General features: G+C 37.6%; 1 protein-coding gene across 1 annotated transcript; it reads left to right on the forward strand.

Annotated features, from left to right (window-relative positions):
- Nucleotides 1-1845: 1845 nt before the first annotated feature.
- NEUROD4 (neuronal differentiation 4) lies at nt 1846-11807 on the forward strand. Its single transcript, XM_006762685.2, has 2 exons — nt 1846-2162; nt 8663-11807. Exon 2 carries the CDS (start codon nt 8672-8674, stop codon nt 9665-9667), a length of 996 nt encoding a protein of 331 aa, XP_006762748.1. The 5' UTR covers nt 1846-2162; nt 8663-8671; the 3' UTR covers nt 9668-11807.
- The last annotated feature ends 5247 nt before the right edge of the window (nt 11808-17054 follow it).

Raw genomic sequence — 17054 nt, forward strand, 5'->3', positions numbered from 1 at the left:
GTCCTTACCTTATCTTTGTCCCAATATGTTCACCTTTCTGCTAATCCACTACTCCTTCCGGCCCTCTGAACATTTCACAGGCAGGAGACCAACAGCACCAGCATCATTAACTGCCAAATATCAATGGAGGTGGCTTTGAAGACACAGAGCAGGGGATCAATCCATTCTATATGTGCTCAATGCAGCTCTATCCCAAATATCGATTACTCCACAAGTAAATTTCCTCTGGCTGAAGAGTGAATTCTAATTTGGTTTTCAGAAATCCACCATTCCTAGCTTGTGTTTCTTAATTACTCTGAACATAAAGTTTCTTTTGATGAGAGTATATTTCCTGGATAGGAAATATTTTTTTTTTTGTAAGAACTTAAAAGATTTGCTGAAGATGAGTATCTTCCCATGAAAACTGAAAAAGTGTTAATTTTTACTTTGTCTTCTGTGAAGGAAAAGATTCGTATGACACCTATATCAGAATTTTTAACAAAGTTAAGTATTTCAAAGCTAAGGTATTTCTTTTAGCTTTATCAGCAGTAAAGTTACTTTTTGTTTGTTTTAACCTTCCGTACCTTTCCTTACACAAAAGGCATATTTGCAGCTTTTCATCTCTATTAGGCACATATGCCAGTTATACTGGTTGAACAAATGACTTCCCAAAAAGCCTGGGGAACTCCTTTCAAGCCAATTTCAAAAAGAGTTTGAGTTTTGGACTCAGAATTCTATCTCACAAGTGCTGGAAAAACTTAAGTGATCAGGTAATTTTACAGATGTGAAAACTGATGCTGGTAGTAAATTACTAAAGATCATTCAGCCAATTGCATAATCCAAGAACTCTTTCCTTTCTTCTTGGAATCACTCGAAGAGAACAAAACCCTGTCCTTCTAAAAATGAACTCACAACGATTTGTTTGATCTTGGTCAAGTTTTACATAAGCTAGGCAATCTCTAAAACAAGCTCTCTGTCATAAACATATCCATGTACTTTCTTTAAACCTTTCCAGATGTAATTTTCTTTTTTCTCTTCTAGCAACACAGCCTTACCCCATAATATGGCAGGAATTTTAGAGATGATGTGACTCCTCTTTTATTTCAACTTCATTATCACTTAGGAGGGCTTTTTCTACCTGAATGCTTAATGATACATTTTTGAAAAGCAATAGTGGATGCCAGTTTGTAATTCAAGCAGGTAAGCATTCTTAAAATGAAAGATTTCATTCGGTCGCTTTTTGTTTTTATTAATTTTAAACAAACAGAAAAGTTGAAAGATGAGCACAATGAATATAGATATGGCTTTGTCTATATTTACTGAATAAAATAAAAGGGTTTTAAATGGGAGGAGTTTGACATGTTGAAACGAAGGGAGAGGGAGTTACTTCTTTCTTCTACTTTTAGAATTCTAAAGTTTTATATCCAAAGACATGGATCCACACGTGTAAGCCCATGATGCTGTGTTCTGGGCATGCATCTTTCTCACTTCGGCACTCTTCAGACGTGGGCCAGAGTTTTTATTCACCCTTCTTAGCTCTCTCTCTCCAATTCCCTTTCCCCAGTCTGCCCACATTGCACCCTTTCCATTTCTTTCCTTTTTAACCACAAAGATTTCCAGTCCTTTTTTTTTTTTTTTACCTCAACTTCAGCAACTCTCCTCCAATATTCCTCTTCTACCAACCTCTATCCCATTTAAACAAACGAACACACAAACAGCTCCGCGGGACCTAGCCAGAGGAGCCCTTGACAGTAGGTGTGTCTTTCGGCTGGGCAAGGGGAGGAGTTAGACCGCGGGCACAATCCCCCTCCCGGGTCAGCTGGGAAAGCAATCAAAGCTGTTGTCACTGGGAGACTGCGGCCAGAGCGCAGGAGCTGCCCAGGGGCTGTGGTCCTGAAAGCTCCAGTCCGGGAACTGACCAGGGAGAGGAGGTACTGAAGACCGACTAAACCTGCTGCAGCGGGAGCTTCGGCCCCAAGAGCTCCAAGGAAGGAGTAAAACAATTAGCAGCCAGAGAAACCAGACCTGGTGGCACTCCCAAGAGGCAGTGTCCGGGTTTAACATGGATCGATAAAAGCATCTCCTTCTCCTGTGACCTGGACGGTCAGGGAAACGTGGCTTCTCTGAGTCTCCTCCAGGGCACAGATTCACAGAGTTCAGGCCAGGCACTGCGACTGCCAAAGGTGAGCCAGCAGCTGGGGTGGGAGAGGACTCCTGAAGTTTTTGTGGGATGTTTTGCAGGCCTATAAGAGCAGCTGAGGTAAGGTAAGTCTCTTCTGGTCTAAGTGAGGAGAGAGTGGAATTTAGGAAACTTGAATAGAGAAACAGAGAGAGCCAGAACACTTAGGAACAGATATTACAATTTTAGCAATTTCACTAATTCCCATAGTACCTGTCACCCAAAGTGAAACTCGGATACTCTCAATATTTTTTTTTTTTACAGCAGAGATTGCAAATCACCCACCCCCCTCCTGTCATCCCCCTCCCGTTTTATAAATGTAGAAAAAGATGTCCAAAAAAGTTTACTTGCTTTTTCCAGGTGGCTCAGCAAGTAGGTTTAAAGAACTGCCCCAATCAGCCCCCCCACCCCCCTCGCTCACAGCATTTTAGAGCTCTGAAAGGAGTTGGGGGGGGGGATGGGGGAAAGAAAATAGAATATGGGATGAGAAAAGATGTGGGAAAGACATGAGAGTATTCTCACCGTAGCCTCCATTTGATCTGCTAAAAATCCTTAATTGGAATAGAGGCAGGGAAACTTCCTCTCCCTCAGCTCTTTCAGATGGGGAATCAGAAGGGAAAGATTGTCCACGTCTATTTCTGTCTTCTCCAAGCCTCTATCCCCTCTCACATATCATTTGCTCACTCCAAATATGTCCTCAGAAAAGTTCTAATAAATGTAATTTGCCTCCCTCATTTTTTGACAGAGGGATCAGAAATGAAATGCTGAAGAACATGGAGGGGAAACTGAAGGATTGACTAACTTCTGTTTGCAAAGTTCACCATTAGGATCTAAGGCTATGAAAACTGAAGTATGACATGGCTATGCTGGATAAGAAGTGTGTGTGTGTGTGTGTGTGTGTGTGTGTGTGTGTACGCACATATGCATGCATGTGTGTGTGTGTATCCAGGTTTTTATCAAGAGTATGAAAGATTGTACAGGAAGAGCACAGGACAGCCCACTAGCTATTTTCAGGTGCTGCAACTTGTGAGCACCCTGGTCTCCATTCTGCCTTTTCAGCGCAAACACTGAGCAAGGCACTTTGTCTGATCCTTAGATTCCTTAGAAATTGGCCTGAATATTCCCATTCCTGTTGTATTTAGGATGTAGTCATCGGATCAGGAGGTGGAGAGAGTACAATGAGCCTTTAAGAGGAAAGACATTGTCTAATCACCATAGACACACAAGCAAGCACTCCTTACCCACTTATTACCCATTGAACTTCTCCACAGCAAATAAAAGTTAGTAAAAGTGTAGGGCAAACTCCAGGACAGCTCCACACAGTAGTAATTTATGACCTCAGGCCCCAGTAATGAAAATATTGGGTAGTTACAATCGTTGGCTAAGCAAACATTTTGTTAGAACTGGTTAAAAAATGAAAAACAGTAGGAGAAAATTTTGAGTATGAGAAAATTGGCTAAACCTAAAATTTCATGAATCCCAAAGAAAAGGGAAATTTTTGTTATATTGTGTAAATATGTAAGGAAATCTAAATTTCAAGATCAAAGGCTAAAATGGACTTTTTAGGATCAGAATGTGCTTGGGGGTCAGGAAGGCTGTATTCTGCCTCCAGAGCTAGTATTCACTGATTTTTGTCATACTGGAATCTCCTTCATGTATATTTTGAAAGCTAATTTATTTTCTAGGAATTATGAAAATGTAAAGTGGTATATCACAATACTTGTGAAATAGTGCTATAGGTTTTTCCATATAACTCCTGTAAAACAATTGCCAACCCTTACATTTGCACAATAACTTTACAAAGTACTTTTGCTTTCATTATCTCCTTACTTTTCATCAAAGCTTTTAAATGAGATATGACAGATAAAAATATTATTCTATTTAATGCTTCTTTTTAAAATCCTCACCTGAGGATATATTTTTATTGATTTGGGGAGAGAGAGAGAGAGAGAGAGAGAGAGAGAGAGAGAGAGACCAGGGATTGAATGGGAAACGCAGGTATGGGCGCTGTCCAGGAATCAAACTTGCAACCTTTTGGTGTACAGGATGATGCTCCCACCAACGGAGCCACCCGGTCAGTGCTCATGCTTCTTTTAATACACCTCTGACTTGGTTCATTAACAAACTAACCATCACAGTAAAATTAGGTACCAGTTCTGGAAAAAACCCAATTGGTTTTCTTGATCAAAACTCAGAACTGCATCACACACATTTTCAACTCTTAAACCTAAAACTAGATATTTGTCCCTCCCCTCACCCTTACTTATCTGTTGATGCATTAAAGGTATTTAGGTGGAAAAGGCAAAAGGGAAAAAATGTAATCTTTGAGGAGTCTTGGCTTTCACTTTTATTTGAGAGACACTTCACTTTTCTCCTCAGAGTCCTGTCATTGATTCTGGCAGGAAAGTCATATCCCCGTTAGAGTTTAATCAAAGACAAAAATGAAAAATGTACCAGTGCCAATGGGTGTCTGTATTCCACCAGAAACTTCATGAACTTGAAAATTCACGTGACTGAGTAGGAATGTCCGGCCAACTGCTGCCTCCCAATTATAAACAGAATGAAAAAAAGCTTACTTCCTTGAATGTGGTGGGAGAGTTGTAGCCAATCCAGCAGAGGCAGTTGATAGAACCCCTTGAAACAGAATAGGAGCTCTGGTACTTAGTTTCACTAGGAGTTTGAATATCAGGGACTATTTTGAAGTGGGAGTTGAGGTGAAGTGAAATTTTGTTGCCATATAATCAAATTAAGCACAGATCATAATTATACCAATTTTTGTCTATGTGGTCAGAAAAACTCATGGTGAACTTTAGGAAAAATGATAGCTAACACATGGCATTTATGATGTCTGGCACTATTCAAAGTCTTTAAATATAATAGCTCATTTTATGCTCACAATAACCCCATAAGGTAGGACCATTATTATTCTCATTTTAAAGAGGAGACTGAAGCATAAAGAGGTTATGAGTCACATACCTACTAAGTAATTAAGCTGAAATTTGAGCTCAGGTCATCTGACTCCAGAAGCTGTACTGTCTAGTCACTTTGGGTAAAAGGGTAGGGTATTGGGCTGTTGTCAGATAATCTTTTGAGCCAATCAGAAGAAGCACAGTAGTTAATACAATCTGCTTTTCCTATTCACCTCTGAGAAACCATTTTTATTTTTGAATAAGCAGATATATGTGAATGGATTAGATCAGAAAGCCCAAGAATAAGCACAGATAAATATAATGATAATATTTCTATATCATTTAAAGTTTACAAAATTCTTTTCATATTTTTACTTGTTATCAAGAATCATGCAAAATATATCTTATCCTTATTTTATCAAAGAGGGAAGAGAAGATCAGAGCTTATACAATGTGTTTGAGATCAATAACCAGGAATTAGCAGAGCTGGGACTAGAGTCTGTGCTTTTCCAGCTTCCATGCTTTTGAAACTGCACTATGTACACAGGGGGTTCTCTTAGAGCTAATGGACCAGTACTTTTGGGAAAAGATAAAGTTAAACTGGAGCCATCTATATCTGTCCCATGGTTAGTAAGAGAACAAAGATGAAACTTGGTTGCCCTTTTAATTGTTTCGCCAAAGTCAGTTGGTTCTTTTCTGTTATACCCACTGACAATCTGACTTGAGAGCAGCTCTTTGAATCTTTTTTTAAAAAAATATATTTTTATTGATTTCAGAGAGGAAGGGAGTGTGATAGAAAGATAGAAACGTCAATGATGAGAGAGAATCATTGATCGGCTGCCTCCTGCATGCCCCCTACTGGGAATCGAGCCTGCAACCCAGGCATATGCCTTGACTGGAATCGAACTTGGGACCCTTCAGTCCACAGGCTAACGCTCTATCCACTGAGCCAAACCGGCTAGGGCAAGCTCTTTGACTCTTACAGAAACCATAAAATTATGGTTAAAGGAAAAAGGTAGTCTCCTATATTCTCCTGGCTCCGCTACTTGATGGAGATGAGGATTGGCAGAATTTGGCTAGAGTCCGGAGGCAGGGAGGTGAGGATGATAACAAAGGTCAAACACAGAGGCGAGGATGGGGTTTGGTTTCAGGGGCAATTCAATAGACTCTTCTCTCTTGCATCTTTCTTCTCTTCCTTCTCACTTCTCCATGTGTGTCTCAGTGGTAATGGCAATGATGAAGAAGTCATGAGAGAAAGAAAAGGAAGAGAAAAAGGAAGCCAAGAGTAAGAGAAGGTGGCGGGGGGGGGGGGGAGAGAATAAATGGATGAAAGTAGCAAGGAAAAATTTTGGAAGAGGAAGGAATCCTGGAATATGGGAGCTGAAAGGCACTGTAGAGAACACCTAAATTAGCCTCTGGTTGGTTGATGGCTATTTCCTGGTGACTTAGCTCTACTGATCCACATCTGAAGTCAAAGTACCTTTCTTCCTTCCTGTAGTTGTGGTGGAAAAAGAGAGAAACAAAAACATAAAACCTAGGTTTTGGAATCAGAACTGGTTCTATGTCCAACTCTACCAGCTCTATGTCTTTGCATTGCTATCACTGAATCTACCTGAACACAGTGACGCTGACTATAAAATGAGCATAATAATCCCTATTTCTCTCAAAGGTTTGCTGAAAGGCTATGCAAATGTAATTATAATTACATGTGGAACATTAGGTTTCCCAAGCCCACTCCAGCCTCACTGACCTCAGAGTGCACCTGCCATTGAAAGGTCTGTGTTTCTTTAACAGAAAGTTAATTAGATCCTTCATCCTCTCTCTGGGTCGCTGCCCGAGTTAGAAGTGCAGCTCAGCACACAAGCTCTATTATCCATATTAAAAGTGGGATTTTCTTCCTTGGCCTGGGCAGCCAGTTGACCAATAGGTTCCAATGTGTGTTTTCAATAAAGCTGCTTACTCAGAAAGCCTTATTAAGTGAGTAAGTCAAGCTGACATGATTTCCGTGCTGATTAACATGAAACCTAGGCTGTTTTTGCTATGCAGTGACATTAATTATTTATAGGAGGTAAATGAGGTTACAAGGAAAACAAGCTCAGATTACCAGAAACAAATCAAATCATATATTTATATTTTTAAAAGCTATGTACTAATCCCTGCATTCATTGATTTGAGGCTCAAGCTTCAAAGATAAAAAAAACATTTATTATGCTCTCCTCTTTCTGATATATGGAGGTGATTGAGAGTTTAATATTTCAAAGACTGGCTGGTAAACTGGGGTGACCCAATGGAGCTTATCAGATACTTCTATTTGGTAAATTATACACCCAGAAATTGTTCAACAAATCTCAAAATAATTCAGAGCTTTTCTAGAATTGAATGTAAAATATTTACTAAACCACCAGTCTTTTCTGGTTTACAAATGTTTTCAATTTGTAAATTTTTCATAGAAAATTCTGATTAAGATGTGTCTGTTAAGTGAATGAAAGCAGTCAGGCTATTTCTGTGTTTGTCTGATATACTCCTCATGTTGTCAGTAACTATGTTCTGTTAAGTTCAGCATTTGTTCTAGATTTTTCATTTTTAATGAAGTATTATTATAGTGGTTGCATTAAAATAATCTTAAATAGGTTTGGTAGACCTCTGGTTTGTAATTCTAGCTGCTGAATATCCTTTTCTGATGGCGTGAGATGCATGTGCAATGGGAAGAGTTCTCATTTTAGCATATTGGCAAATTTTCCTGATCCTTCTACACCATGTCACTAACACCTCTAATACCACTAATACTAGATGGACCATAACATGCTTGCTGAAAAACAAAATGCTCTTCTGGTGATGGTGAGAGAACTATTACATGGTCATGTGGCATACTAGCCAGTTGTGGCATGGCTCTCTCCTAGGAGATGTTTGAAAGAACAGCTGGCAGAGTCAGAGGAGATATTGGGATGTTACATGTTAGAGGTATGTGTTATATCTCTAAATAGAGGATATGTGAATATTATCTATTCATACAAAGTAGTCTGAATAATCTCACTTTAGTGTTTCATTTATCTTATGGTGTAAATATGCAACAGTTTGCTTACTTTATTGTTTGATATGCTTTTACATTTTGCAAAAATTATAATTATTATGTACACATTAAATACTTATATTTACTTTAACATCCTTTTTGACTTACAGAAGTTTCCCTATCTGGACAATAATTTACATGCCTACTGTATCTATTTCCCCTTATGAGCTGAATTCTGGGAAGAAAAAAATATTCTTTGATTGGTTTACCAGTTATTTTTGCATAAAATATCCATGAGATAAAAATCCTGAGAATAAAAAGACAGACATTGACACTATAATAAATAATCAAGTCAATTTACTTTTTCTATAGTTTATTTTCTTATAGTATGCCACAGGGAAATGAATGTCCTGGGCATTTATTTGAGTCTTATTAGTTATTTAGAATCAAGGACATGGGACTAGATAATTGTGAGTTGAATCCCAATACAAATAGTGTACTTTATATCCAAGGTATAAAAACATGTTTAGTTTTAAATCAAATAGAATATTCAGAGGCACTAAACTTTCCTGTTTTCTCTTCCAGAATCTAGAAATGGCAAAAACTTATGTGAAACCCAAGGAGATGATAGAGTTGGTCAACACACCATCTTGGATAGACAAAGGTCTGGGTTCTCAGAATGAGATGAAGGAGGAGGAGAGAAGACCAGCTGCTTATGGGGTGCTTGGAAGCTTAGCTGAAGAGCATGACAGTATTGAGGAAGAAGAAGAGGAGGAAGAGGATGGGGAGAAGCCTAAGAGAAGAGGTCCCAAGAAAAAGAAGATGACAAAAGCTCGCCTGGAGAGGTTCAAGGCTCGAAGAGTCAAGGCCAATGCTAGAGAACGGACCCGGATGCATGGCCTGAATGATGCCTTGGACAACCTGAGGAAAGTCATGCCGTGTTACTCTAAGACCCAAAAGCTCTCCAAGATAGAAACTCTTAGACTGGCTAGGAACTATATTTGGGCTTTGTCTGAGGTCCTGGAAACTGGCCAAACACCTGAAGGGAAGGGTTTTGTGGAGATGCTCTGTAAAGGGCTCTCTCAGCCCACAAGCAATCTGGTGGCTGGATGCCTCCAATTGGGTCCTCAGTCTGTTCTCCTGGAGAAGCATGAAGAGAAATCTCCTGTTTGTGACTCTGCCATTTCTGTCCACAACTTCAACTACCAGTCTCCCGGGCTCCCCAGCCCTCCATATGGCCATATGGAAACACATTTTATTAATCTCAAACCCCCAGTGTTCAAGAGTTTGGGAGAATCATCCTTTGGGAGTCATCCACCTGACTGCAGTACACCACCTTATGAAGGCCCACTCACTCCACCCCTGAGTATCAGTGGGAACTTCTCCTTGAAGCAAGATGGCTCTCCTGATCTGGATAAATCCTACAGCTTCATGCCACATTATCCCTCTGCAAATATCAGCTCAGGGCATATGCACACAACTCCCTTTCAGGCTGGTACCCTTCGCTATGATATTCCCATAGATGTGTCCTATGACTCCTACCCCCACCATGGCATTGGGGCTCAACTCAATACAATCTTCACTGAGTAGAGCAGTAAGATCAGAATTTCAGAGGGTGATGTGGCGATGCTATCTATAATTCAAATGGTTGAGCTGAAGATTCAATGACCTTAAAGGAATCCTTTAGATACATATCAAATACATTAGTGCCAGTCCATTTAGGTCCTCCTACATCTGTCACTCTTTATTCTCATCAACTTCTCAAAATGTATTGATTTCTTTATTTAGGGTCCTCAAGAAAATTATTTGATTGTTTACAATCACGTGGAAATAGAACAGAAGCCCTAGGTCCTATTCTGGTGGGGCCAATAACTTATTGAATGATCTATGTCAATTAATTTTCCGTTTCTGGACTCTTTTTACTTACTGGTAAAATCAGAAAAATTATTCTAAATCTAGATGACTTTTAAAGTCCTTTGCAGTTCTGAAATTCTTTAACTTTGGTGACTACTTTTATAAATTTCTTGAAACTGAAAGGACAGAGGAATGGTAGGATGGACACTACATGTCAATGATCAAACAGAGTTGCCAAAGGAGCACCAGGTGCATGACTCTCGGGGACTTAATGATTGGGCTTCTTTGCATCTAGAAATAGCCTCCAGAGGCTAAAATTCTAAGTTGGTTGTCTCCGTGAATAACAAACCATATTCTTGCTGGGTTGAAAGCTGAACATAACTTCCTTGATTCTTGATAACATTTCAAAAGCACTTTTATTAGTAGTAGAGATAGGGCAATCTAATCATTGAAACCTCAGATTCCTATGACAAATGGGACTTAGAAAAGTCATGTAGACCATTTCATGGCATCCATAACTAGAGGGCTCTGGAAATTCTGATGAAGCTCAGTTCCTGTTATTGGAATAAGCAAACAACACAGGTCACATTCAAGAGCAATAAATTGGCTATTGGCTATACTAACTATAGCTGTATAATAGTTCTCAGACTCTCTCTAGTCCACAACTGCCCATAGGGAAACCACTAGATTTTTTTTGGCACAATAAGTTTTGTTTGTTTGTTTTGTTAAAGAAAACATGTTTAAAATCACTGACCTCTGTCCACACCAATATCATATTTTCTGGAAGCACAAGCACCAATCAATTTATTGACCAAACTTGAATTTTCCCAACATATATATAATTCTGTGTCTCCTCCCCACTAATTGTTACCTCTTCCTCACTTTAAAATATATATTATTACATATTGTAGATAACATTTAGAGTAATCAGACTTAAAGATGCAGACATTAAATCCAAGGTCAGGGAATGCTTTTACCAATCTATGTCTGCATTACAGTTTATCCCAATTCACAGGATGTTTATTTTTCTTCATATAACTCCTTTTTCCTTTATATCAGCACTATTTTGTCAAATGTATCTTTTTTTTTAGAGAAATGTGATCTGAGAAATGTTACTGTCCTGGTCAATCTGCAGGGGAAATTATTTAAAATAAACCAAAAGCAGATCACATTCTTTTTCTGCCAGAGAGGATATGCTTAGGGTGCATAGTACACAATTAGGGCCAAAGAATAAAAGTGGTAAGGCAGACTAGTGTGTCATTTTCTACAGCTTAGCCATCCCCTAAAACCTGCCAAACTACCTGTGTGTTTTGTCTTTCTTACCCTCTTATTTATTATCTCCTTGCAGTCTAAGTTATTTTCTTTCCATTTTGCTTGCAACAGCAACCCTGCTGGATTTTACATGCTCGGTTGGTAAATCCACTTTGGTTGGCATCCAAAGCCACCCTATGTGTTTTGAGTCTGTATTGGCACTTATCTTCGTAAGAGGTAGTGGGGGATCTATCCTTGAAGCTGGAATTTTATGGCATTTAAGTTTGTAGATAATGAATGTTGTCTGAGTTATTTATTAGATATTATTTATTTAATTTATTTCTCCTTCCTTTCATGCAAACTCCCTAGGTTCCATACACGTGCTTGCAAAATCTCCTTAAGGCTTCATTTGGAAAAGAGCTCACAACTTTGCTGGGAATTTCTGAGTTTGGGATGAGAGAAAAAGGAGGAAGTTAGTGCAGAATTACCTGCAGTGACATTTTTAAAATAAAAAGCAGCAATAATTTGAATGGCTATGCAAGTTGATATTTTTAGATTACAGTGGGGCCTTGACTTACCAGTGTCCTGACTAACGAGTTTTTTGAGATACCAGCTGTCTCTCAGCAGATTTTTTGCTTTGAGTTGACAGAGTAATTTGAGTTAACGAGCTCCTTAACGAGCTCAGTCTCGGAATGAATTAAACTCGTAAGTCAAGGCCCCACTGTATTTTCTTCATTCTAACATGAGCCAGTTATTTTTGGTGAGTCAGTTGTTTGTGCTTTGGGGTGTATGGTTCTAATGAACCAGATGTCCCTGGAATTGTTCAGAAGGACTTTATAATTGAATGAGAATTTGGGAATGTAGTATGGTTGTGAAGAGTCTACTCTCCAACCCAGAGTGGTCTCAATCAGATAAAGCCAAGTAATTGTTTAAAATTTTTGTAAAAAAAAAGAGAATGTTTTAACTTTCTTTTTTTTCTAGCAGAAATAAAGCTTGTGAGTCTTATTAGACATTGTGTTGTGTTTTCGGTCATCAAAGTTTTTCTTCACTGTCTTCTATTTTTTGGATTCTGAGTTCTGTGAGCAGCCAGCAGAGCACAGGCTGGCCCATCAAGGCAATATGCACATCCCATATTTTAACTGATCTTGCCAGAAGATTTGAAAGGTCTAGAAGTTTAGAAGGACCGATTTCTGCCACTCAAGCAATCAACTATACAATCTGCAGTTGAGAAAAACACATCTTCCCCTTTACAGAAATCTAGGGCTATGGGCAATCCAAGCCATCAAACCAGAGAGGTGGACCACAGAAGGGGAGAATATCATCCAAAATTTAGGTGAGCCTACTAACTTTTAAAAAAGGATGAAGTATGTTTTTTGACAACTGCTTCTTAACACCTCTTCTCTTGATATTTTTCTTTCGATTTTCTTCAGCTAAAACTTTTCAGGGTCTCTTTTGACACGCATAAAATGCTGATGATAAAGAAATAACAATGCTGTTGATATAAAATAAAGTTTAATAAAACAATTGTTTAATCAAGAGAGATATTTGGTTTAAAATATTTAAGAAACAAAAAATACAGAATGAACCATTCTCCCATCCTTATCCTTCATCTGCCCAGTACCCACTTTCCAACTAGAAGCCACTTTTTAACCTTTAGCTTATTAGTTGCCAGATAATTTTTATGCATATATAAAAATATTAGGTACAAATATTAGGTATAAATATTAAGTTACATCACCCTCTCCTTTTTCCTTCAATCAATGGTAGTATAATATAACAGTTCTGCATATTTTTATTTATTTCAACCCATATTTTGGCCATATTTTCATGTCTTAATATGTTTCACAACTCTTTATTGTAGCTGGTTAACATTCCATGTTAAAATACCATAATTTATGAAATTAAGTTATATTATTTAGATTTTTCCAGTTGTTCATAATACTGAATGAATAATCATGTGCACATGTCATTTGACACTTATTAAGAGAATCTTTAGTTTGCAAAGGATATTCTAGAGGAATAAAGATAAACGGACAGATAAAACAATCACATCTAGCATTTATTGGATGCTATGAACTGTCACATGTGATTTACGTGTATTAATTCATTCAATCCTAAAATCATCCCTATAAAGGAGACTGTTATTATTCTCATTTTACAAATTGGGACGTTAAGGTGTAGAGCAACCTGTTCAAGCTCACGTTGTTAGTAAGTGATGGAAGCAGAATTTAAACTAGTTGGTTTATTTGTTTGAAATGATTCTCAGTGGTTGTTTGCTTGGTAGATACATAGGATGTCATATCTGCAAAAGGCCAGAGCTGGTGGAAGTGGAAATACTTTTTGACACCCTTCACATTGTCCTTTACATATGACACCCTGTTGCCTTCATGACTCAGGCTGCCCACACGAATGTGAGAGATGACTCTTTTGGCAAAGTCTCAACTTTCTATTGTGTGCTTCCTAGGTAGACTATGTGGACATAGGCCAGGTCACAGACCAGTATTTTGCTGCTTGCAAATGTCCATCTTTCAGAAGGGGCTTGGCTCCCTTTCACTGCTGTCATCTCACATATCTTCAGAGTTTTGAAGAAAAGGTTTTAACAGGGAACTATAGTTATGAAAATAATTTTTTTTTACTAATACAAGAGCATCCTATCGTCAAGATTATTTTTCCTATTTATAAAACTTTGGATTATAACTTGGTGCTTTAATTACAATCATTGGCTTTAGGATATCAACTAAGTGATATTTTAGTTATGTAACTTCATGGTTAAATATCCTTTGCTAAATTGATTAACCCTGAAAAGCCTCAGTTCCCCCAAATTTAAAGTGGCAATAATAGCAATGGTTTCCTCATAAGATTATTATAATTAATTAATGGCGATAATACATCTAAAGGTGGTAATTATTGCCATTCATGTTACTTATTATTATTCTTTGATTACATTCATGTTAACTTTTCTCTTTGCCTCCAATATATGTCTGGGGGAGTGTTGATGGTGACTGCAGCAGGCTGAGGGAGTCCCTGGAGTTTTTTAGTTAAGAGGATTGAATCAGACAGACTTGGGTTGGAAGCTAACCGGCTGAGTAGTCCTAGCATATCTCTATGTTTCAGTTTCATTCTGTATAAAAAGGGCATAAAAATTCCACCAAATCCATGGAGTTGACAGGAGAATTAAAAGGGATGATAGCCCTAGACGGTTTGGCTCAGTGGATAGAGTATTGGCCTGTGGACTAGAGGGCTCCAGGTTTGATTGGGCATGCAGGAAGTAGCCAATCAGTGATTCTCTCTTATCATTGCTGTTTCTCTCTCCCTCTGCCTACCTCTCTGAAATTAATAAAAAAAAATTTTTTTTTAAAGAGATGATAATGCCAGGAAAGAGTTATCTCAGATTTTGGCACTGGGGCAATTTACCGCTATTATTGTTATTATTGGGAGTAGATGGGAACAAATGGAGAACAAGAGAGCAGAGCAGATTCTTTGAATTTACTTAGTAAATCATTGACTGAGCCAACATCAAAATCAGAGTCTTGACCAGCACACCAAACAGCAGAATATACTGTTTTCTAACGCATTGCAGCAACACCTTAAACAGAACCCCTCAAATTTCCTGAATTTGGGAAATAGGAAACACTGTATTATTATTTTTTTAGAAATTGTTAGAGAGCTGAAAGGAGCCCTGAGGTAGCTTTTTGCTGTCATCTGGCCTAAGACTATGTAGAAAAAGAATATTATTATCTCTCAAATGTATGATACTATAGCGTTCATTTCAGTTCCATTTTACAAATAATTATTGAGCATTTCCCATGGGCCAGGCCCTGAGCCAAGAGCTGGGAATGTAGAAATGAATATATAACCATGCTTTGTAGGTTTATAGTCAGGCAGATTATAAGTGAATAAAGCATTTTTATACAATTATCATTCAATATTGATAGAAATATGAGACAAATATTTCAAGTACAGATATCATTTGACAGAGGAGGAAACTGATACTCAAGATTAACTAGGTCAAGCAATTAGCTAGAAGTTGTCAGAGATTATTTTACTATAATGCTATTTTATTTGTTTTAGATAAGTAAAGTCCTACTTTATTTGTGGTTAAATAAAATACATTTTCTAGATGATGTTAATAGATTATTCTGACAATTCTAGATAAGTTACTGGTTAAATAACCTCAGTGAAATTAATTAACCGCCCAATAAATTTTTGCTTTGCTAAAATTAATTACTACAAATATTAAATAAAGCAAAAAATTTGTGATCAAAATTAGGTGCAGATGCATAGTAACCAGGGAGATAGTTGATTATAAAAATCAAAGGAATCCTATCATGGCTGTCATAATATACATGCAAATAAAAGTGGTTGGTCAATACCTTGTATATGTGTAAGTAAGTAGATTAATACACTAAATGTGAACTGAAGAAAAGTTTAGAAAACAATAGCTAAAAATAAAGGAAAGGAAGAGGAAATTTCTGTTTATTGGATATACACACAAGGTATAGGTTGCAAAGTCAAATTTTCAATATTGAATTAATATTCAAAATAAGCTATTGAAGGAGGTTTCAGATATTGTAGACACCTATGTAAATGTGTATAAATAAGTATGAGAACATGTCAAGTCATGTAATGTCCCTGACTGTCTATTCTCATCTCTAAAATGAGATGCTTGTGTGGAATACTACATTGCCATAAAAAAGAAGGAAATCTTACCTTTTGCAACAGCATGGATGGATTTGGAGATTATTATGCTAAGTGAAATAAGCAAGTCAGTCAGAGAAAGACAAATACCATATGATGTCATTTCCATGTGGAATCTAATGAACAAAATAAACTGACCAACAAAATAGAAACACAAGCTTGGATACATGGAACAGCTGGACAGTTGTCAGAGAGGTGGGGGAAGGGAGGACTAGATGAAAGAAGGTGAAGGGATTAGTCAAAGAACGTATATGCATAACACATAGACAAACAACAGAGGGAGGTGGAGAGGGGACTGGGTGAAGGTGGGCAAAGGAGGGTGGAAGTGGGAACCTCTGTCATAGTGTTAACAATAAAAATAAAATAAAAAAATAAGCTGACTATGCCATTAGACATCTGAAATTTTTCTCATTTTAATATTTCTATAGTTCCATGAGCAGCCAATGTCCATTTTCTTTGAATGACATACATATTTCAGGAAAAAAAAAGAGTGAATAATGATTGAGTGAAAGCTAATAGGTTAAAAAAAAAAAGGTCTAATAAGCCATTCAAATCAAGGTGGTCCTGGGGCATCTTGCAGAGTTTTATAATTACTAGTTAAGCTATCTTGAGGAAGTAGGTGCTTTCAATTTGTTGTCAACATGGAAGGCAGCTTTCTAGGCAATGAATTTATTCTAGAGACAATGACTGCAACATGTTTGACAACTGAAGGACCCATAATCTACACTGAGCTAAAATAAACTCATTCAAGACCAAATTGAGAAATTGTGTTATTTCTAGAAATATGCAATCGTCCTCCACCCTGCCCAAGTGAGAAAGAATAGGGAGCCATTGACTATATTATTTACTTGTTGCAAATACAGCATGTTCATTCTCAGTTATTCATATTAATTATCCATGTTGTGGATTATTGATGAAAAATATTTCATATGAAGCTTGTTTCTCCATGCCAGCAATGTTCCTAATTTTTGGTGTGTATGTGTGTTTGTGTGTGTGTGTTCACCTATGAATGTATCTGTATTGAAACAAACATATACCAAGATATATATATATATATATATATCTCCTATCTAATAAAAGAGAAACATGGTAATTGACCGTACCTTCGCTATGCCTCCCATTGGCTAATCAGCGCAATATGCAAATTAACCGCCAACACAGATGGCGGTTAATT

Source organism: Myotis davidii, unplaced genomic scaffold, assembly GCF_000327345.1.
Source record: "Myotis davidii unplaced genomic scaffold, ASM32734v1 scaffold518, whole genome shotgun sequence".
NCBI lineage: Eukaryota > Metazoa > Chordata > Mammalia > Chiroptera > Vespertilionidae > Myotis > Myotis davidii.